The 22,310-nt window shown below is 39.7% G+C and overlaps 1 protein-coding gene across 6 annotated transcripts in view; it reads right to left on the reverse strand.

The window, feature by feature from the left end:
- Nucleotides 1-16,546: 16,546 nt before the first annotated feature.
- The window catches only part of LOC138763741 (DEP domain-containing protein 1B-like), a 64,107-nt gene continuing 58,343 nt past the window's right edge, over nucleotides 16,547-22,310 (reverse strand). For 4 of the 6 annotated variants that reach the window (XM_069938432.1, XM_069938431.1, XM_069938436.1 and 1 more), the window contains one exon: nucleotides 16,547-20,427. In XM_069938432.1, coding sequence (XP_069794533.1) covers nucleotides 20,269-20,427 — 159 coding nt within the window. In that variant the 3' untranslated portion in view covers nucleotides 16,547-20,268. The remainder of the gene's footprint in view (nucleotides 20,428-22,310) is intronic. The other 2 variants (XR_011357756.1, XR_011357757.1) reach the window with 2 other exon arrangements.

The following is a 22,310-nucleotide window of genomic DNA, read 5'->3' on the forward strand; positions in this document are numbered from 1 at the left end:
GCGCCCACCCTGGGCAGCGATTATGACGTCACAATGCACCAGGTGACTGAGCTCATGCTGCCCTTAAAGGGGCGTGCTGAATTTGAATAAAAACAGTCGTTAACGACCATCAGTGTGGGGTAGCAGTGATTTCCTTCAGCTCCTGCAATTGCCACATAGGTACATAAATTGTCCAGCAGGGTGGTTCATAATTCAGTTTCTGGGTCTCTGGCATACCCTTGCTATTTCCAGAGCTTAATCAAATTAGCAGGGGCATCCCCTGAAGTAATACTACATCCCTTATATCAGGCAAGACCATTCTATTTACACGCAGTTTATCACTTTCTGAATAAATGCTGCAATATGCTATTAATGACTCGCATTAGACTAGAAGTCATAATTAATAGGCTTTAACCACCATAAACTGAAAACGTGACAGGTTGGGCATCTGATGGCTGAAAATAGTTAATTGGGTCAGGGTCGGTGTGTTGGTTGGTCAGTCTGTGGTTGGGGTGGGGCCCCAGGTGGGACCAGGAACCCGATTGTGTCATTGGTAGTCGTGGTGGTGGGGGGTTACTGGTTGGTTGATCTTGGAAATTCCTGCATGTGCCAGGTTCCGGATGGAAACACTGTCTTTCCGCCCATCCTGGTACTCCACATATGTGGACTGGGGATTCGTGTGGAGGAGGTGGACTTTCTTGACCAGGGGATCGGTCATGGCTCCTGGTGTGTCTCCAGAGCAGTCATCTAGAATGGCAGCATGGTTCCCGGCACTGACTTCCTGGGGAAGGAAAATAGCCTTTCATGCAGGATAGTGTTTGGAGTGGTACAAAGGATGGACCTGGTAGTATGGAGGACCTCTTGCCACTGGGAAATGGGCAGGCCTTTTGACCTGAGGGCTATGAGGACTGCCCTCTAAATGGTGGCATTTTTCCTTTCCACCTGGCCATTCCCTCAGGGATTGTAGCTGGTGGTCCTGCTTGTCCTACTGGTGCAACTCATCACACTTAGAGGAGGACCCCCAGTCGCTATGAATAAAGCAACTGAACTGAGTGAACAGGTTGTGCAGTGCCTTGCTGATCATAGCTGTGGTTATGTCTAGGCGTGGGATGGCGAACTGGAAAAGTGAGTACTTGTTGACGACATTGAGAAACTACACATTCTGGTTGGTGGAGCAGAGGGGGCCCTTGAAGTCCATACTCAGACATTCAAAGGGGCGGTGGCCTTAATTAGGTGAGCTTCCTCCAACTGGTAGAACTATGGGTTGTACTCTGTGCAAACCGGGCAGTTCGGGGTCAATTCCCTGATGTCCTTGACTGAGTAAGGAGGCTGCGAGCTCTAATGAAGTGGTAGAGCCTGGTGACCCCAGGTGGCAGAAGTTGTTGTGGAGGGCTAGGAAATGGTCTATTTGTGCATACCAGGAGTTTAAAGTTTTTGCATTTAGTGACTCGTACGGTCAATGTCATGGTGCAGCTGCCATGGATCTCAGTTGAGTGGGATCTGGAGGCCAAAGAGACTTTGCATTTAGCTGGGGTCACCACGAGGGAGTAGCACCATACTGTGACTGAGTGTATGAAGCTCTCCATGCTCCTGGCATCAAACAGGCAGCTTGTTACACAACTGTTTACTTCAATGTCCAACATAGACCTGGCTTGCTGATGTGGACCGTTCTGGTCCAGGATGACCGAAGCCAATGTCTGGCTGCCCTCTAATTTGCTGCTACTCTACTGGCTCAATGGTGCCCTCCAAGATGGCAGCCCCCATGCCGCTCACTTGGTGCTTTTCCTTGCTACTGGAAGTGCTGCTGTCCCGGTTTGCCATCCCCATGGTTCTGCCGAGTCGTCCTCCCTGACCAGAAGTGGCGACAGAAGTGACATGGTCCAAAATGCCGAAGGCTGCTGACCGCATGTGGTGCTACTAGAGGAGGGTTTGGACCTACGTGCCCTTTTGTAGTGCCCTCATTTCCTGCAGCCAAAGCAAGTCGCGTTTCTGGCTGGGCAACTCCTATGTGGATGCTTTGTGTGGCTGCAGAAGTGGGACTTCAGGTGCTCGACGGTGGCAACTTGGGATCCTGTGTCCCAAGATGGTGGCGCCTGTGATCCGCACGCAGCGGGCCCATTGCCTCCACATTTTGCTTGCTGTTTCAAGCAATTTGGCCAGCTCCATAACCTTTTGCAAACTCCTATCGCCCTTTTCTAGTGGTCTCTGGCGAATGTGATCTGACCTGAAGCTGGCTACATACACATCTTGGATCAGCTCCTCCAAGTTGACTGCAGCAAAAACCTCTCTGTAGCCAGATGCTTGTCTCAACTCCCTCATATAGTTGTCCACTGACTCATCGGGTGCTTGGTCTGCGATGGCCCAGAAGATACCCAGCATAGATGGCGTGATTGGGGTATGTTACTGTTCCTGCAGGAGCCCCATAGTGGCTATACAAGCACTGCAATCGCTGATCATTTGAAAAATGTGGTGGCCAACCTGTGAGAAGAGCAGGTCCCATTTATGTTCTTCACCCTGCACATCATTTCGTCTTATGAGGTATTGAGGCAGTGCACCCACTGGTCAAATTTTATGGAGGCCTCCAGAGCTTTAGGGTCACTGTCCAGTTTATCCACCTGTATTGCCTTGTCCATGAAACGAAAATATGGTGATTAAATTGATGTGCTATCAATGACTCACATCAGACTAGAAGTTGTGATTAATAGGCTTTAATCACCATAAACAACATGTCTCGCATGCTGCTGGCCTGGTTCCAAGGCAGACACTGAGGGAGGGGTTTGGGCATAACTGCCTTTGTGGGAATTCTGAGGGGAGGAGTTACAGGTACAGGGGCAGGCCAGCCCATACAGTACATTCGTATTAGGTAGCACTAGCACTCACACAGTGATTCCACCTGACAGTGAAGGAACAGTTTACAGCAGCATCTTTCGCAATGGCATTTGCACCAGTTTTCCCAAGGGATACAGGGTCCTGGTATAGGCATAAATATTAAATGATATTCACTTCCCTATTACGCAGACTCTAATAAAGGCAAACAATTCAGAGTGCTGAGATAGAATGGATGGCGGAAGGCAGCCACCTTTATTACTTCATCTCTATTTTGGTCAATGACATAACCTGCATGACATTGACCTGTATCATCAACAAAGATTGACCCATCAACAAACCAATGGGACTGTATTAAATCTTGTTGTGCCAAAAGTCAAAGATGATTATGCTGCAAAGAATCATAATCTGGTTATTCAAGTTCATCTGGAGGTAATGTTACAAAAACTGTCAGGTTAACAGATGTGCAGTTGTGGAAGGTCATCCACGGGTTCACCAAAAGAGAGTTCATAGTGGCTCAAACGTGCTTAAGTCATGTGGACTAACTGATGTAAGGTGGTATGGAAGGTAGTTGCGTTGGTTTATCCTACCTCATCAGGCGATGCTGACCATACTTCAACTGATACTTTTCCAGTGGCATTGCAAGGTGCCATAGACTTCTTGAGGCATTGAATAATACATCAATGATCCTTGTGAGAATTCTTGTAAATTGTTCCTGTGGCAATCAAAAATGGAAGAGAGACACCCTGCACCTTCAATGCTTCTGTGTCTCATTTTTACTCCTTCTGCTGTACAAGTTAGTAACTGAGACTGCATTTTGGGACTGTAAACGCCGCTAGAGTGGAATACTATTTCTTAACTGTCACTTTAACGCCCAATAGCTGTGAAGCCACTGCATGAAATGGCTTTTACGTTGAATTGATAGTCGACCTGTCATCTGTGTCTGCCAATTTAATTCTACAAAACACTAATGAAGCAAATCTCATCTTTATTTCAGACACATTGTAGCATGTTCGTAAAAGAGGAGATTCATTCCATTACGCTACTTCCCAACACCCTTCACAGCATAATTACACAAATAAAAGTACTTGAGGAGCCTGGAAGGTGGGGGGAAAATTTCTTCAAGTTTCTTTTTCCAAAATGAGCATCAAAAATGAGTCTGATACATCATTTAACTACTCCTCCTTCTTTATCATCATAACTAGCGAGAGATGGGGCTTGTGACTGTAGTTGCCGGGGTACATATGGGGGTGGTCTTGTCCATAAGGAATCTTCTGATTCCTCATCATTCTGCAAGAATAGGGTCACCATGCCTGACATTGGGTCCCTGGGGTCTTCTTTTATCATCTTCTGTTTGTTAACAATCTGGCACCTAGCTCTGCTTTCATATTTTCTTTGATTTTCTCATGAATGTCACGTCACTCACTCTCAGTCTTTGGGTGCACCCTCTACGACTTGCATTTTCCCTCTAGATTTTTTTGTCATACCTTCTCTCCTTGTTCCTTCCATTCTTGTATATGCTTTCTCCATTTCTTTTCCAAGTCCCCCCCCCATACTAGTTCTGCTTTTTTTTTTTAAGATCCCGTACAGATCATGTTTCTCCTGACTGACCATACCTCATTACCCAGTCGATTTAATGATGCCGACAGCTGTAGAAATTCTTTACCATGTTTCAGATACAAATAACACATTTGTTGTTCTGGGGTGCCCCCCTCCCCACCCCCCAATCAGTCATATCCAAAATCCTTTATCTAGGCCCCTTTGGCCAACCGATCGAATTAAACTTTAACCTCAGTCAATCCTGCATCTGTTTATCCATATAACCATATAACCACTGCAGTCATGGTTAACCTTTAAACTTGTACCATATGTTCCACAGACCTGTATGTTTTGTCTTCTTGTCTATCCTGGTTCTTATCTGGATCTCAGCAGGGAACCAGATCAACTTCAGATGAGGGACCACAGTTTTCCCAGAAACCAGAATGGGAAGCAGATACAGTGGATCTGAAGGTGCCTCTTGATCCTCCCTTCAGTTTCCCAAATGCTGAAAGCCTCTTGTTCAGTCTGAAGTGACTTCTGTCCTAGCGAGATCCTACACCAATGTTAAAGTCAACCTGTGCTGTAATAAAACAAACAGCAGAACCAATTAAGCATACAACTGTTTATTTCACTTTGGTAACGCTAGTGGAGTAAGGAGGAGATAAGAGAAAGCGTTTAATAACATTCTCTACACTGAACCCCATCTCAAAGCAATGGAGTGTTCATTTTGGGCAGGGATCCACATGAGAACCTTACAAGTTTTACATGAGTTATACACACCTGGCAATTTTGTATTTACAATAACATGTTACCCTCTGATGTCTAGAGACGTGGGAAATATCAGTGTCCTTCACTTAAGATACATTCTTGTGGAGTTAGCTACTGTCTCACTACAGCAGATTTTAAGAAGGCAATAATGTTCTTACCATTGCACAAGCAGCTAATGTATTTTCTCATCTAATCCATTAAATTTTTGTTAAGCATATTTGTTAAACTTGTTCTTTCACAAAAGCTTTGGTGAGAAAGGTTGCTCAATATTCATGAACTTCAGGTGGGGTAGGATAGCATATTAATAATTTAAGAAGTGAATAGATTATTTTCTGGCCATTTCAGTCAGTTATGTGATTTATAGGCCACGTCAGCAAGGATGGCAGATTTCCTCTTCAAAGGACATTAATAAATTATATGGGTTTACTAATTCAGTTCTTTGACATCTTCGTTGTTTTTGTCCCTCCCACAAAATCTGGAATTTAAATTCCATAGCTGGCAAAGTGCGATTTTAATTTGATTGCTGCTTATTCCTCCTCTGTCACCTTCTTTTCCCAACGCTGACCTCCAACATTATCGCCCTCCTGAGTCTCATCAGATGTTGGGGGTTTGAGATACTTTTCCGTTATCAATTAGTTCCTCAAAGACAAATCCAAAGTGGCCCTAGTAGTAGAAGCTGCAATTGGGGGCTGCTAGTTTTAAAAAAATCTCACGTTGGCAAGAGATTGCAATGCAATGTTTGGTATTTCTTGCCCAACATCTTTTTATGTGGATTATATGAGATACAAGATTCTATCATACACTATGTAATCAGAATACCACCTTTCCTCTGCCTCAACTGACACAGATCTCTTGTACATTCTATTTCCACATACATTTGCACACAGGATTAATGATCTATTATTTCATTTCAGGTTATTGAAATCCATTGTCACTTAGACAAAGATTCTGTGTGGAGGCAACCACAAGACAATATTGACAGCAACAACAAATTGATGCGGCAGGGTATCTCATCTGCAAATTGAAGTTTCTAATGATGCAAGCCTAGGGCCTAGTGTGCTCCTTCTACAATCCAAATTAATTTCCCATTCAACCCCTGCAAGATGTTATGAAACAAGTTATACATTTGAAATTTTTGTTTTATGTTTGCTAAAATACTAGCTTAAGAGAACCAAACCAAGTGAACACAATTTTGTTCTCTGTTCACGGCCCCTCATTCTCCACCATCAAGTTATTTCCTTAATTTATCCCATTAGTTTCCCTTATATGTTTGAGTTTGTTTAAAATTGTCAGTTTAAAAATCTAATTAAAAGTTCATTGTGCTATCTTCTCTCGTACTTAAAATGTTAAGAGTTCCAATAAATTCAATGAATATATTTCAAAAACTAGAGGCTTGGTTATAAACTTGGTTCATAATTCAATTCATTTTTCAAATGATGGCTAGTAAAAACACTTTGTTCCTTTAATAACCTTCATGAAGTTTATAGAACGAAACATGTTTGTATCTAGTGTTCACTTCATATTTTCTTCCTCCATCCATATTCATATAACTTCATTTTTAAAATTCCATTCAGGTAATGTTTGAACTGAAAGTTTGAAAGTTGTCATTTAAGCTCCAAGTCACATGGGAACCAACAGTTAAGAAGTTTACAACATCATTCTGACAAGTAGCCGAGGCAGTTTTAATTACAGCCTAATTTAATTCTGGTAAATCATGTACAGAATTGCAATTCACCAACAATTACTGCTGCACTAGTACACATCATAAGAATGAAATTTTCAAAACAAGGATGCAAATTTTCTTTATAAATTTAAAAATAAAACATGGTAACAGGTGATTTGCTCCATGAATTTGCCACCCAATTTACCTCCTGAAACAGATTATGTTATATTTTGTATTGCATATAAATACGTTTTTAAAGGAGATAAATTGTGGCAGGGTTTTTAGTGTAGGTCACAAGCAAACAAAACTGATCTCATTTAAAATGTCAGAGCTCTGATCAAGCCAGACAGTCCAGGCTCCAACTGCCTTTGCAAAAACTTTGAAGAATGCCTATAAGGACTTCACAGGTAGGTGTCAATTGGACATGCTGTGGAGTATGGATTAATGTTTTGGAAAGCATTAGATGAATGGAATCGGAAGATTGGGCCTGGTGTGAGTGAGAGGGTGAGAGAGAGAACCCCATTTTGAAGAACAATTGTGAGTTCTTAGTTCAGCATGTCGAAAGCCCTTGTGGTCCATACAAGAGGACATGGCTGGTTGTATAATGTTTCTCTGCAGTGACCTGAAAGAAAGAGGTTATCATCTGGAAAACCTGATGGGGAAAGTTTCTTCAGCAAGACACTGAAGTAGTTAATTGGAAGAAATCAGTTTGTGTACAACGAGCAACAAATCTCTCTGAAAATCGACAAGAACCTTCCTGAGCTGTAACCATTTATCTTTCAAGCACCAAAGTCTGGTGAAATTCATAAATGTTAAATTCTGTGCACAGTATAAGAATTGCCTGATACCAGTGAACTTGGAGAAGGGAGAAGTGGAATTAGACTGTGAATTAAAGAATGTTTCTGAACTCATGCACATATTAAATTCATGTGTGCTTAGAATTAGAAAGGGGTTAAGTTAATAGTAATAATTTAAAGTTTGATCCTGTTTTCATGTTTAAAGATAATTAAAAGCAACTTTGGTTTAAGTCTTGGTAAATACCTATTGCTGCTGGGTTTTGGGATCCTCTAGACCCATAACATTTTAGTACTTGCCAAGACAAATTTCAATTAGTGTATGATTTGAGGTGCCTGGGAAAACATTCGACCAGGCCATTAGATTGGGGGTAGTAGGCTGTTGTTCAGCAGGGTGCAGTTTAGTGTCGAGTAGGCAGGCCAACTCTGTCCATAGGGTGGACATGAACTGTGCACCTCGGTCCATGGCCAAATATGCAGGGGTTCCAAAGCAGGATATCCATGTGGACAGCAGTGCTCTGGCGCAGGTGTACGCCATGGTCTCGTTGATGGGGCTGCCTCCAGCCATTTTGTAAACCAGTCGACAATGGTGAGGAGGTAGTGTAACTCCTGGAGACAAAAGTTCCAAACAAAAATTAACATTGCCACCTACTAAAACATTTTCATGTACATCTATTTAATTCAAAAAAGTTTCTTGTACTGTATAAATTTCTGATCATCTGTATTAGGTGCATATATATTTAACAAAGTTCACTCCTTAGAAAATATCTGACAATTTACCATTACATATCTTCCTGCTGGATCTATAATTACACTTCAAATTTTAACTGGTAAATTTTTCTTAAATAAAATTGCTCGCCCTCTACCTTTAGAATAGAATGTAGAAAAAACTACCTGACCTACCGAATTTTTTTCCAATTTCAAATGTTCATTTTCAGTGAAATGGATCTCTTGTAAAAAGGCGATATCTAGTCCCAATTTCTTAATACGAGATAAAATCTTCTTTCTTTTTATGGGCCTGTTAACCCTGTAAAAGAAGGGTTTTGGCTTCTTGGACCATTGGGATCTCTTTTGGGGAAGGCATGACCTTTACAAGAAGGATGAGTTACACCTAAACCCAAAAGGGGTCAATATATTGGCAGCTAGGTTTGGTGCAGCCGTCGGATGCGGTTTAAACTAATTTGGCAGGGGGATGGGAACCTGTATGATAGGGCAAAGGACAGGAAAGATAAAATAGGAAAAGTTAGGTTAGGCAGCGAAAGTAAAAAAATCAGAAAGAGCAAGGAGGGTGTAAAAAGCAAATCTGAAGGCTTTATATTTTAATGCAAGAAGCATTCGGAACAAGGTAGATGAATTGGCTGTGGAAATTGAGACAAACAAATACGATTTGATTGGGATTACAGAAACATGGCTGCAAGGTGGGCAAGCCTGGGAACTTAACATCCCGGGGTATACAATATTTAGGAGGGATCGGCAAGAAAGAAAAGGGGGTGGGGTAGCATTGATGGTGAGAGAAGGGACCGACACGATTGACAGGAAGGATATTAACTCAGAAGATGCGGAATCTATATGGGTAGAACTGAGGAATAGCAAGGGGTGGAAAACGTTAGTGGGGGTGGTATATAGGCCTCCAAATAGTAGAGGTGAGGGAAGGCATAAAAAGAGAAATTAGAGAAGCGTGCAATAAGGGAACAGCTGTCATCATGGGAGACTTTAATTTAAATATAGATTGGACTAGCCAAATTAGTAAAAATACTGAGGAGCAGGAATTCCTTGAATATTTACGGGATGGTTATCTAGACCAATATGTCGAGGAACCAACTCGGGAGCAGGCCATTTTAGACTGGGTATTATGCAATGAAAAGGGGCTAATCAGCAATCTTGTTATATGAGGCCCTTTGGGTAGGAGCGATCACAATATGATAGAATTCTCATTCGACGTGGAAAGTGAAGAAATTAAAACCGAGACTAACGTCCTGAATTTAAATAAAGAGAATTATGATGGTATGAGACGGGAGTTGAGTAAGATTGATTGGGTGGTGTTTATGTGGGGGTTGATGGTGGATAGACAATGGAAAGCATTCAAAGATCTAGTGGAAGAATCGCAGAAATCGTTTATCCCAGTTTGGCATAAAAATAAACCAAAAAAGGTGACTCAACCGTGGATAACAAGGGAAATTAGAGACAGCATTAGGTCCAAAGAGAGAGCATATCAATTGGCCAAAAAAATGTACCAAATCCGAAGACTGGGAACAGTTCAAGATGCAGCAAAGGAAGACAAAGGGATTAATCAAGAGGGCAAAATTAAATTACCAAAGTAAGCTTGCGGCAAACATAAAAACCAACTGTAAAAGCTTTTATAGATATGTCAAGAGGAAAAGATTGGTGAAATCCAGAGTAGGTCCCTTGCAGTCAGAATCAGGGGAATATATAATGGGGAATAAGGAAATGGCAGACCAATTAAATTCTTACTTTAGTTCTGTTTTCACAAGAGATAATACAAATAACCTCCCAAGGAGGTTGGGAAACAGAGACTAATGCAAGGGAGGAACTGAAATAAATCAGTATCTCTAAGGACATGGTCTTGGGGAAATTGAAGGGATTGAAGGCCGATAAATCCCAAGGGTCTGATAATCTACATCCTAGGGCACTTAATTATTTTCCAGAACTCGATAGACTCAGGATCAGTACCCATGGATTGGAGGGTAGCTAATGTGACCCCATTATTTAAAAAGGGGGGAAGAGAAAAAGCAAGGAAATGTAAGGCCGGTGAGCCTTACATCAGTAATGGGCAAAATGATGGAATCCATTATTAAGGATGTAATAGCGGAGCATATGACTAGCAGAGAAAGGATTGGACAGAGTCAACATGGATTTACAAAAGGTAAATCGTGCTTGACAAATCTTTTGGAATTCTTTGAGATGGTGACAGGTAAAATAGATGGGGGAGAGCCAGTGGATGTGGTGTACCTGGATTTCCAAAAGGCCTTCGATAAGGTCCCACATAAATGACTGGCATGCAAAATCAAGGCTCATGGGATTGGAGGCAAGGTATTGATGTGGATTGAGAACTGGCTGGCAGATAGAAGACAGAGAGTTGGGATAAACGGCTCATTTTCTGAGTGGCAGACGGTGACCAGTGGGGTGCCACAGGGATCTGTACTGGGTCCCCAGCTGTTCACAATTTACATTAATGATCGAGATGAGGGGATTGGATGTAATATCTCCAAATTTGCAGATGACACTAAGCTAGGAGGGGTTGTGTGCACGGAAGAGGGGTTCAGGAAGCTCCAGTGTGATTTGGATAAATTGGGGGACTGGGCAGATACAAGGCAAATGCACTACAATGTGGATAAATGTGAGGTTATCCACTTTGGTAATACAAACCGGAGGGCAGATTAATATTTGAATGGCAATAGATTGGGAGATGGGGAAGTGCAGAGAGACCTAGGGGTTCTTGTGCACCAGTCACTGAAGGTGAACATGCAGGTACAGCAGGAGGTTAAAAAGGCAAATGGTATGCTGGCCTTCATATCAAGAGGGTTTGAGTATGGGAATAAGGATACCTTACTGCAGCTGTACAGAGCCTTGGTGAGACCACACCTGGAGTATTGTGTGCAGTTTTGGTCACCTTATTTGAGGAAGGATGTTCTTGCAATGGAGGGAGTGCAAAGGCAATTCACCAAGCTGATACTTGGAATGGTAGGAATAACTTATGAGGAAAGATTGCGCAATTTGGGATTATACTTGCTGGAGTTTAGAAGATTGAGAGGGGATCTCAGAGACATAAAATTCTGGCAGGACTGGACAGAATGGATGTGGAAGGGATGTTTCCAATGGTGGGGGAGTCCAGAACCCGGGGCCATGGTTCAAGGATAATAGGCAAACCATTTAGGACTGAGATGAGGAGGAATTTCTTTACCCAGAGGGTGGTGAATCTGTGGAATTCATTGCCACAGAGAGCAGTAGAGGGAGGTTCATTGAATATATTTAAGAGGGAATTAGATATATTTCTTCAGTATAAGGGAATTAGGGGTTACGGAGAGAAGGCGGGGACGGGGTACTGAACTTTAAGATCAGCCATGATCTCATTGAATGGCGGAGCAGGCTCGAAGGGCCGAATGACCTACTCCTGCTATGTTTCTATTAATCTTAACTGCCTTATTCATTATCTATCTGTACATTTCAAAAAATTCCTATCGATCACTCCTATCCAGGAAGGATTCATGGAAGTTAATTTGCTCCCAGGTGTCAACATCTGCAATCCAAAAACACCAAAATTATTCAAATAAACATATTATAAAGAGCTCATATAAAAAAAAGAAAGAAAAAATATAAAACAACCTCCCCTCCCCACAGAATACTAGAGATAGTAGCATTGACCACGACCCGTAAAATGGAGGGTGGTAAACTATGAAAATGCATGTAGCTGTCAAAAATCAACAAACACATCTCCCGACGCCCAGGGGAAAATAAACTTTGCTATAAAACAACAATACTTCCCCAAACAAAGTCTCTTTATCCATCAAAAGAAAGAAAAAATGGGGAATACATCCCCTTTTATACATCAGCAATTTATTTCAGCAAATCATCTACTGTCACTTGAATTTTAGACAAATAGTTAGCATATTCTTCAGCCTGAACATGATTTGTAAAAAAATTCTTCTGATCTGGCAAAAACATTTTCCAACTAGCCAACTAGTGAAGAATAAATCTATAACCTTTATCATATAAAACCTTCTTAACTGTGTTAAACTCTTTTCTTCAAAAGAGTTTAACTCGGATCTGGATTTAAAAAATCTTGTCCCCTTCATAATTCAAAGATCCATATTTATTTTAGCTCTTTTCATTGCTAAACCAATTATCTTTTATCTTGATATTTTTAAAAATCTGATCAAAATAGAACAAGGTCTCTGATTAGGACCTCGCTTTGGTCTAAGAGCTCGCTCTCTCAATCAGAATCTTATCTTCAAAATCATCTTCTTCAAACATTTTCGGTATCAATTCTTGGAAAAAAAAATCAAATAACATCTCGACTTTCTTTACATTTAGACATCCCCACAAGTTTAAGATTATTCCTTCTACTGTAATTTTTCAAAATATCAATTTCTAACTTTCTCAACCAGTTTTTCATTCATGGAAATCAAAGCATAATTGAATCTTCATTTACATTTGGCCTTTCTTCAATACATTGTACTTCTTCACACACATCTTGAATTTTCTCTTCTACTTTATCAACTCTTCTTGAAACATTATTTATCAATTTAGTCACATCAATTCTAACTCGCTTTAATTCTAGAGAAAAAAAATCTAAAATCACTTTCCAGTGTTTCAGAAAGTTTGTCAATTTTTGTTTCAATTTTATCCATATTTTACTTAAAAGTCTTTTTCTTGCCTTTAGATTTTCCATTTTTTGAGCTTTTCTCTCCTTCTTCACTTTCAGTTATCAGAATCATTTTCTACATTTGAAATGTCCCCTTCTTGCTCAGAGGTAGAGACTCCAGAGTGGCCCTTTAAAAGTTGAGGTTTTTTTTCCCCAAACTGTTTTTCTTCTGCAGCACACATGCACGATGTAGTATTGATTTTTCCAGCGGCACTATCTTTGTGGGGTGCCACAGAGAAGGTTCCAGAGGATGGTCCTTCACTCGGGGGCTCATTGATGGATCCAGATACAACTTCAGTGGCCTGCTTCGATGACAAGATAGGCTGGAGTTCTCTCTCCTTTCCCTCTTCCTGTTTTTCTTTTAGAGTTGTCTTTACAGCTTTTTCTTTCTTTGGCAACATCCTTTTTCTTGCTGATAAATGCTTTAAAGTAATTTTTATAACTTTAACTCTTCTTAATGTGCACATTTGAATAAATCACTTGGGAGTTGGTAGGGTACGTGGTGTTCCCTATGACATCATGTGACACCCCCCACAGTTGTAAAAATTGACCATGCCCTGCAGGTCTTTCACTGTGGTCAGCCTGGCAAATTGGCATATGGCGTCCATTTTGGCTGGTAGGGGTGTTGTGCTGTCCCTGGTGATCCTGTGGCCCAGGAAATCGATGACCTCCAGTCCAAAATGGTACTTGGCAAAGTTTACAGCGAGGCCGAAGTGGCTGAGACAGGAATACAACTGGCAAAGGTGGGAGGTGTGTACCTGGTGATTCTTAAATGTAGATAAACAGGAAATCCAAATCCCTGCCAACTACATCCAGAAGGTACTGCTACGTCTATGCCACATTCTTGAGGCTGAAGGACATGCTCAGGAACTCACAAGCCAAAAGGCACGATTATGGCCATCTTCTTGACGTCGTCAGGGTGCATGGCGATCTGATGATAGCCGTGTACTAGGTTGATCTTTGAGAAAATTTGTGTGCTGTGAAAGTTGGTTGTGAAGTCTTGAATTTGGGGGCAGGATACCAATCTGGAATGGTGACGTCGTTGAGGCATCTGTAGTCCCCACATGGTCACCAACTGCCAGTAGCCTTAGGGATCATGTAACGGTGAGGCTCATGGGCTGTGGGACCTGCAGATGATGCCCAGTTCCTCCAGGCATTTGAACACTTCCTTTGCCAGTTGCAGTTTGTCTGGAGGCAAGTGTGGGAGTGTGCACGGAGTGGGGGGTGGGGGGGTGCCAGCTGTTTATTCAGAAGCCCGGATGGCTGAGTACCCGACTCATAGGTTCCATTTCAGCATAGTCTGTGGAATCTGATTATCAGAGTTTAACACTTATGATAGGAATAGGAACAAAACAGGCTTGGCCATTGTAAAATAGCCCTTACTGTCATATCTTTGTAGGACAAAATAAAACAAATTACATTTTTTATGCGTGGACTATGTTACGAGACCAGAGGACTCCAAAATCCAGCAGCAATAGATATTCACTAAGACAAATGGTCACTTAAACAAAAGTTGCTTTTAATTATCTTTAAACATGAAAATAAAATCACTCTTTAAATTATCTCTATTAACTTACTTAACCTAACTTAACCCCCTTCTAATTCTAAATATTCTTGTATGTATGTTCAGAAAACTTCTTTGGTTCACAGTCCAATCTCACTTCTCATTCCTCCAAGCTCATGGATGGCAGGCAATTCTTATACTATGCACATTAGGCAGCCAGTCTGCTCCTCTTGTATGAACCACAAGGGCTTTGACCAGGCTGAACTAAGCATTCACAACCAGTCTTCAAAATATCGGCAGGCAAACAAATAAGTGGGGTGGAAGTGTGGTCACAGAGGCAGGAGGTAATAGGTGGAGAAGGGAACGAGAAAGTTGTAGTCTGGTATACTGACCTCTACCTTGCTGAGGCCAGACAGCTCACAGACACCTCCTCCCTATCCCTCCCACAGAGCCCCACCACAGCTCATCAAGCCAGACTCCAATACTATCTCCAACTTCATCACCTCTGGTCACCTTCCTTCATATCTGCCAACCCGTCTCCCATCTCTGTATTGCTCGCTTCTACCTTCTATCCAAGAGACAAACCCAACCATCCTAGTATCCACTCCCTCCTTTCTTCATCTATTACCTCCTGCCTTTGTAACCACACCTCCTTGCCCCCTACTCTTATTTGAGGGCCTCCTGACATTTTTCCATACCTTGATAAAGGGCTCAAGCCCAAATGTCGGTTACATATTTTTACATTTACTATATAAAAGGACACTGCTTGACCTGCTGAGTTTCTCCAGCATTATGTTTTTACTTCAACCATGGTGTCTGCAGATTTTCCCGTTTTACATTTGTGAACATCAACTTGAAATCAGAAAATTCCACCATGATTTTAAGCAAATATGGGTGGTTCTAATTAGATATACAGATACATTACAAAAGTGCCAAACCAGTTATTGCAAATTTGTTTGTAGGGGTTTTAAATGCATTTCTTATCTTGAAATATATTTACACTTAAGATTCTAAACAAAGTAAACAAATAGACCATATGTTAAAATGTAAACTTCTTCAATGTTACATCTATTAAATCAAGTCACCTTCATTTGTTGTTCATACCATGCTTGCACAGAAAAGACCAGATCGCATTTCTCCAGGACTACAAAGCATATTTACAGAAACATAGGTTAGAAAAGCTCAACACATTTAAAATGTTTAAGACTTATACTTTAACATTCTACAGTCCCCAATCCCAAATGTTCTGGGAGTTCAGGAGTATGATGGGTTGGGAGAAAAAGCCATCTGGATGTATGGGCCAGAGTGCTGCAGTACCTCTGACCAGATGGCAGAAGGGAGAACAATTTACTTGAGGGATGTGAGGTGTCCACAATCTGCCTTTCATCTGTATAGTGTTGTAAATGCCCTTCATGGTAGAAAGAGAGCCCCCAATGATCTTTTCCGCTGATTTCACCATCTTTTGCAGGGTCTTGCAATCCAAGTACAGCTTCCAAACCAGGTGGTAAAGCAGTTGCACAGGATGCTCCTAATACATCCTCCGTAGAATGTACTGAGGATAGAAGGTGGGAGATAAATTTTCCTCAGCCTTCACAGGAAGTGCAGGCGGTGCTGGTCTTTCTTGGCTAAGCAGCTTGGGTTGAGGGACCATGTAAAGTTCTCTGCTAAGTGCACTCCAAGGAACTTGATACTTTTGATAACATCAGTAGTGCACCTGTCAATGGTTAGCAGAGCATGGTTCTCTCCTCCCACCACCAGCCCTCAAAGTCAACAACCATCTCTTGGTTTTTTTTTGGACGATCAGATATAGGTTGTTGGCTGTGCACCAGTCTATTAGCCACACTCCCTCCTCCATCCATCGATCACCTTTTAGTTCTTGCCCCATCCCTGGCCATTTTGTCCCTCCTTTTTTAGATTTCTAGCACCCTGTCCCACCTTAGTCTTGATAAAAGATCCCAAACCCAAAACAATGAATATTAATTTTTCTCCTGACCCACTCAATCCCTTCAGCTTTATTGTCGACTGACCAAGGAAAATGTGACAATCTTCATATACATTATCAAGATCAGAGAAATAAATTTGCAAAATCATTTTGGGAGCAATATTATTTAATCCTTCCAATAAATTATTACATGACAGAAGTTCAATGATAGCAAGGTTTATGTGGCTTTGTAATTGATATTTATTGTTCCTATCTACAATAGAACATCAGCTTAAATCAAATGTGACCACAGCTGGGTAGGAATACTGAAAGAAAAATAAAGGGGAAAAAATATTCAGAAGAGCTCCAACAAACTGTTCACATTAGCACAAAAAGTTTTAAAACAAGACTGAGGAATGGGACCAAGAACAGAGCATAAACAAAAGATAGAGGTTAATTTACAATCGAACATCATCAGTCAAACCCCAAGTAAACCAACCAGGCCCAGCAAGTTGTTTCCCAATATACACAGAATTACAGCAAGCAGTCCCTTAGGCTGGTATTAGGGCTATTGATGCAGATGATTTGAATTTGTATAGAAAATAAATATCAAACTTTGCAGATAATATAAAATTCAGAAGTACACCAAATAATATGTATAGTAGCACAATTTCAGGATGTAACACAAGTCTAAGATAACAGAGCAGAAATAAGCCATTCATTCCATCAAGCCCACTGTCATTCCAACATGAGCTGATCCATTCTCCCACTCAGTCCCAAACCCCCCCCCCCCCTGCCTTTTCCCCCACCTTTGACCAGATGCCCTGACTATTCAGATACCTACCACCCTCGGACTTAAATACACCCAATGACTTGGCCTTCACAGCCATCTGATATTATCAAATTGCATAGGTTCAACACACTCCAGCTAAATACATTCCTCTGCATCGGTTTGAAATGAGCACCCTTCAATTCTGAGGTTGTGCCCTCTTGTCCTAGACTCCCTGAAACAATTTACCACATCTACCCTGTCCATGCCTTTCAACATTTGAAATGCTTCCATAAAGGTTCCCCCTCATGTTTGAGTAGTATAGTCCAAAAGCCATCAAAAATTTGTCATACAGTAATCCCTTAATTCCAGGAATAATTCTTGTAAATCTTCTCTGAATCCTCTCCAATGCCAGCACACCCTTTCTTAAATAAGGAGCCCAAAACTGTATCCTGTACTTCAAGTGAGGCCTTGCCAGTATCTTATAAAGCCTCAACATCACATCCCTGAATAACATGACACAAAACAATGTCAAAAATTAAGAAAAATACCTGATGGAAGAATTTTGAGGTGGCATGAGAGGGCACAAAATTCTCAGTGTGCAATTCCACACATCTTTTAACTGGGAGAACAGTTGATAAATATGGCTGTGAAAGCACAAGGAGTATGTGCATTCTCAGTGTAGTTAAATACAAACAAAGGAAATCAAGTTAAACTACAAGTAGGTCTCACCTGGAATATAATATGGTTGCATTTTCAAGATCCCAAAATCTGGGATTATTTACTTTGAGACAGGAAAGATAAAGGGAGATTTAATAAAGGAATTAAAAAAATTAATGAATCATATTTGGCTCAAGTAAATTAATTGATGACCAAAGATAACAAATAACTGTCATAAGATGCAGAGGGGAAATTAGAATTTATTTTAATCAGACCAAGATCTGGAAAATGTTACCGTAAAAGATGGAGGAAGCAGATTTCATAACTTTTAAAAAGGCCATAAGGCAAATACTTGGAGAGTCAAATTTGTGGGATTACAGAAAAAAAAGACAAGTTGCAGTACTAAATAACATACTGTATTTCTTGAAAAGGGATGGCACAGGCATGATGAGCTGAATTTTTTCTTTGTTTTTTTTAATATATAAAAAGACTTTATGATGAAGCATCTTACAAATGCTTCACTGAATCATCAGAGAGAGCAATGTGTCAAGCTACCAGTTTAAATGGCCAATCTTAATGTATCCAAGAGAAAGCATATCAGGCACAAAATTTAATCCTAATAACTAAAAAAAATCTACAGCATTGTTAAAAGTTTAGGTGAAGCAAAATGCAGTGCATTTTTTTTTGCCCTGTGACAACATGTTATACCAGAAAAATATATCCAAGCTGGAAAAGAAGAAAATGTGGAAAAACTCATGATCAACACAAAGCTTTTCTTAAAAAAGATTGGCCAATTGAACTAAATGGAGATAAGGCTACAAAATTAAATATAACTACATATGGACTACAAATGCAGATAAGACTACAAAAATTAAATATAACTACATATAATTAAGTCAGATTATATTTGGGGTTGTAGATGGCTTTTGAGATCAGAGGCTTTTGCATGATCACAGTTAAGATGACTGGACATCTCATGTGAAATTAATTAACATTTTCTGCATAGAATGAGAGACTCCAGTCTATTGAACCAATTCTTCTCTGTAAAGCAATCCATCAAGGTCCTGAAATGTATTTTTACGTGTCTTTGATGAAGTGAATATGTAGGTTTTGTTTCAAAATGATTGAAGGTCCGAAATTATTATTTTATAATATTTGTAATTAATCTATGTAATCACTGCAGTGTTAATATGTAATGGTCTCTATGGCAGCATCTAAATCATTTCACTACTTTCAAATATGCTTCAGGCAGAAAAGGTACAGTGTTGTGACATTTGCTGAAAGTCAGGTGGAGCTATCATGGTGAACAACCATCAATACCATTCTGAAATTCACTGGCATAAGTGTTACAGTATGCTACATATTGACCTAGGAAGAGCAAAATAAGCGAAACTACCTGTAAATGGCCCTAGTTTGCCCATTGCAACCAGGGGAATTGGGAGAATGGGCTGCTCAGACTGGTTTCTGCAGCCTTCCCTCCACTGTGTCTTCATTGTTTCCAAGTACTTTTAAAGAAAAAATATATCAAAGCTTACAGGTAAGAATTTGAAACAATTACACCAAAAAGATTAAGAAATGATTATGAAATTCAGTGAATTTCCTATATAGAAATCAGATTAAGTGCTTAATAAACAAAAACAAAGAAAATATAAAAGAGGCAATAATGAAAATGCTTCCAATGTACCAGCATCAATTTTCTTTTAAAATTATTTTTGAGTTTTATCATACAACCATACAAGTCCATATAAATTAAATATTATATACATTCAGATTGGTATCATATAGAAATAATAGCACATGGACTCTTATTCAAATCTAAACATATAGTGAATAGTAAATGCTGCACACCCAGCAACATTTTTAAACAATTCCTCTTGAAAAATAAGTGAGTGTTAACATTAAAAGCCATTTGTCAAGTTAGATCGGTTGTTGATAAGGACTGGTATTAAAATTAGAACAAGCCAAACATTTTTCTCAGGTAATTCTGCAACTAATTTTATGACTTCAGTTGCATGTTTCATTATCATTGAAAATCGTGCATTATACATTAACAATACATCAATCCCATTTCTTTCTTACAGTTTCATCATGAGAAAAGAGTAGACAAAGCAAAAGGCACATTGACAAAGCAATGTTAATACATTGATGGAATATTTAATGTAATATTTATTTCAAAGCAATTCTGAAAAATAAAATCAATTTTGCAGGAACGAAGTCTGTAAGTAGTTTAAATCTGAAAATAGGCAAGTGTCTAATAGTTCATATAAAGGGAACAGACATCACAAAAATATATACATCTAAATATTGTATATTAACAGATGACCAGATTTTCATTCTTGTATGAGATGTTTTCATCTTCAGAAACAATTCAAGAAATCTTCACTTCATATGGTCAGATTACAAAATTGAGGATTCGTGCAAATAGCCTTAAATAATGATAAAATTCTGAAAAAATGCTTCGTTCAACTCCTGAGGCTCTGCTTTTTCTGAAGGTGTTTAAGTGGTTTCTTCATTGTAATCATCAATGGTGGCTTGATCTTCGGTTTATTCTGGAAGACCTTGATCTCACACTCAGACGTGGGGAAACGGTTTTGATAGATTTCTGGATATTCATTTTGGAACTGAAGGACAATTAACATGTTCAGAAAAATAGTATATTCAGTATTGTTGTTTCCTTAACAAAATATTTGACCTAGGCAATTAACATTGACCGTTTGGGTTGTATGTACAAATACAAAATTACTGTACTCACAGCAAGCAAAGACACTGTTCAACTCTGCTACAATACAACCCATCATACACCACAAAGACAAAATGCCCAGGTTGCTAACATCATAGCCAAGCATGCCCTGTTGTTGCAGGCTTCCAATTATTTCTTTCTATCTATCTATCTATTTATCAATCTATTTATTTATTTATTTAAAGAGGGTTACTTTTGGGGTTGGAACAGGGTACAAACACTCAGATTTCAAAATAACATTTTAAACAGATGCAGAGGCACCCAAGTCCAAGCTGTAAACAGAGTTAATAGTCTCAAATAAAGACTATAACAATGGATTGCTTACCCAAGGAGAAAAACATCTGGTGAGAAGAGTGTTTATGACTCACTTTTGGAAAATTGAAACTGAAACCACTATTAATCAAGCAAGTCACGCAAAAGGTAAAGGTTCCATTATTGTCACGTAATACTACATTTAGAATGTAACATACATGACAGATTGATACACTTGAAGAAACAGCATTGAGTATCATCAGCCAGTTATCGGAAAAGACAAATGAAGCAACTGCTATTGTTTACTCCTTGTCAGGGGAAACAGTGATTTGCTGTGACCATATCTGGGTAAAGGAAACAGGGCCATTCCTGTATTTGGATTGTGATCATTCTAATAATCATTTTGTTTAACCCTTGCCTGGGTTCATGGAAGTCATAAGTTTCATTTCCCCTAAACAACAAAAGGGGGGTTGTGACAATCATTCATATGCAAGAACATTTCTCTGGAAGCAACTTGATAAGAATTTGTGAGTTTTGAGAAGTCTGCTGACTGTCTCAACTACTTTATAATTACTTCTGAACATCAGTTTTGAGTTTCAACACAGGATTTCCAAGACAAACTTTGAATTGACTTATCAGAATTGTGCTTAAGCTATAATGGTTTGGATAATCCACACACACACATTTATACACGCATAGTTGGGGTTATGTTTAGGTTTAAGATGTTATATTATTGGTAACCATTAATAAAAATATTGTTTTAAAAATACCATCATCTTTGTGAATTTCTATTACTGCTGGTTTATGATGTAACAAATTGTGGGGTCATCAAGGATTTAACCAAAATTGGAGCTTATTGATCGATTTTTTGATTTGTTTGGTTAAAACATTTTTTTTTGAAAAGCCAATTAAAAGACGTGTGGAAAAATAGCAGCAATGGATATCGATAAGATTTTGGGATCACCAATCTTTGCAGATTTTAAGGAGGCGACAAAGAATTAGTTGTTGATTATCGCTCAAAAGTTGGAACTTGTGATGGTAAAACAGTTGATGAGAGAAACAGAGATCCAGAAAGTTATAGTTGAACATCATGTAAAAGAGGGAACATTTGGAGATGAGGAGTTGAAACAATTTCCCAAGAGTAAATCCCTTGAGCAACAGTTGGAACAGATTGAGCTAGAAAAATGTAGATTTGTGAGAGAGAGAAAAAGAACAAATGTAGTACAAGTTAGAAAAAGAGATTTGAGGTGAAGGAAGCAGAGAAAAAAGGGAGGATGCAGAAAGGCAAAGGCAGTTTGAGAGAAAACAAAAACAGGTTGAGCAAAAGTTAGAAAAACAGATCTAAGGAAGCAGGAAAAGGAGTTTGAAAGAGAAGAGAGCAGATTCACCTCATGGTCCTCGTGAGAGGTTTAGAACTAGGAGGGAAGTGGCTAGTTCCTCCATTTAATGAGGCTGCGATTGATAAATATTTTCAGCATTTTGAGAAAGTTGCTGAGAGCTTAAAAGATAAAG

Source organism: Narcine bancroftii, chromosome 5, assembly GCF_036971445.1.
Source record: "Narcine bancroftii isolate sNarBan1 chromosome 5, sNarBan1.hap1, whole genome shotgun sequence".
In the NCBI taxonomy this organism is placed as follows: Eukaryota; Metazoa; Chordata; class Chondrichthyes; order Torpediniformes; family Narcinidae; genus Narcine; species Narcine bancroftii.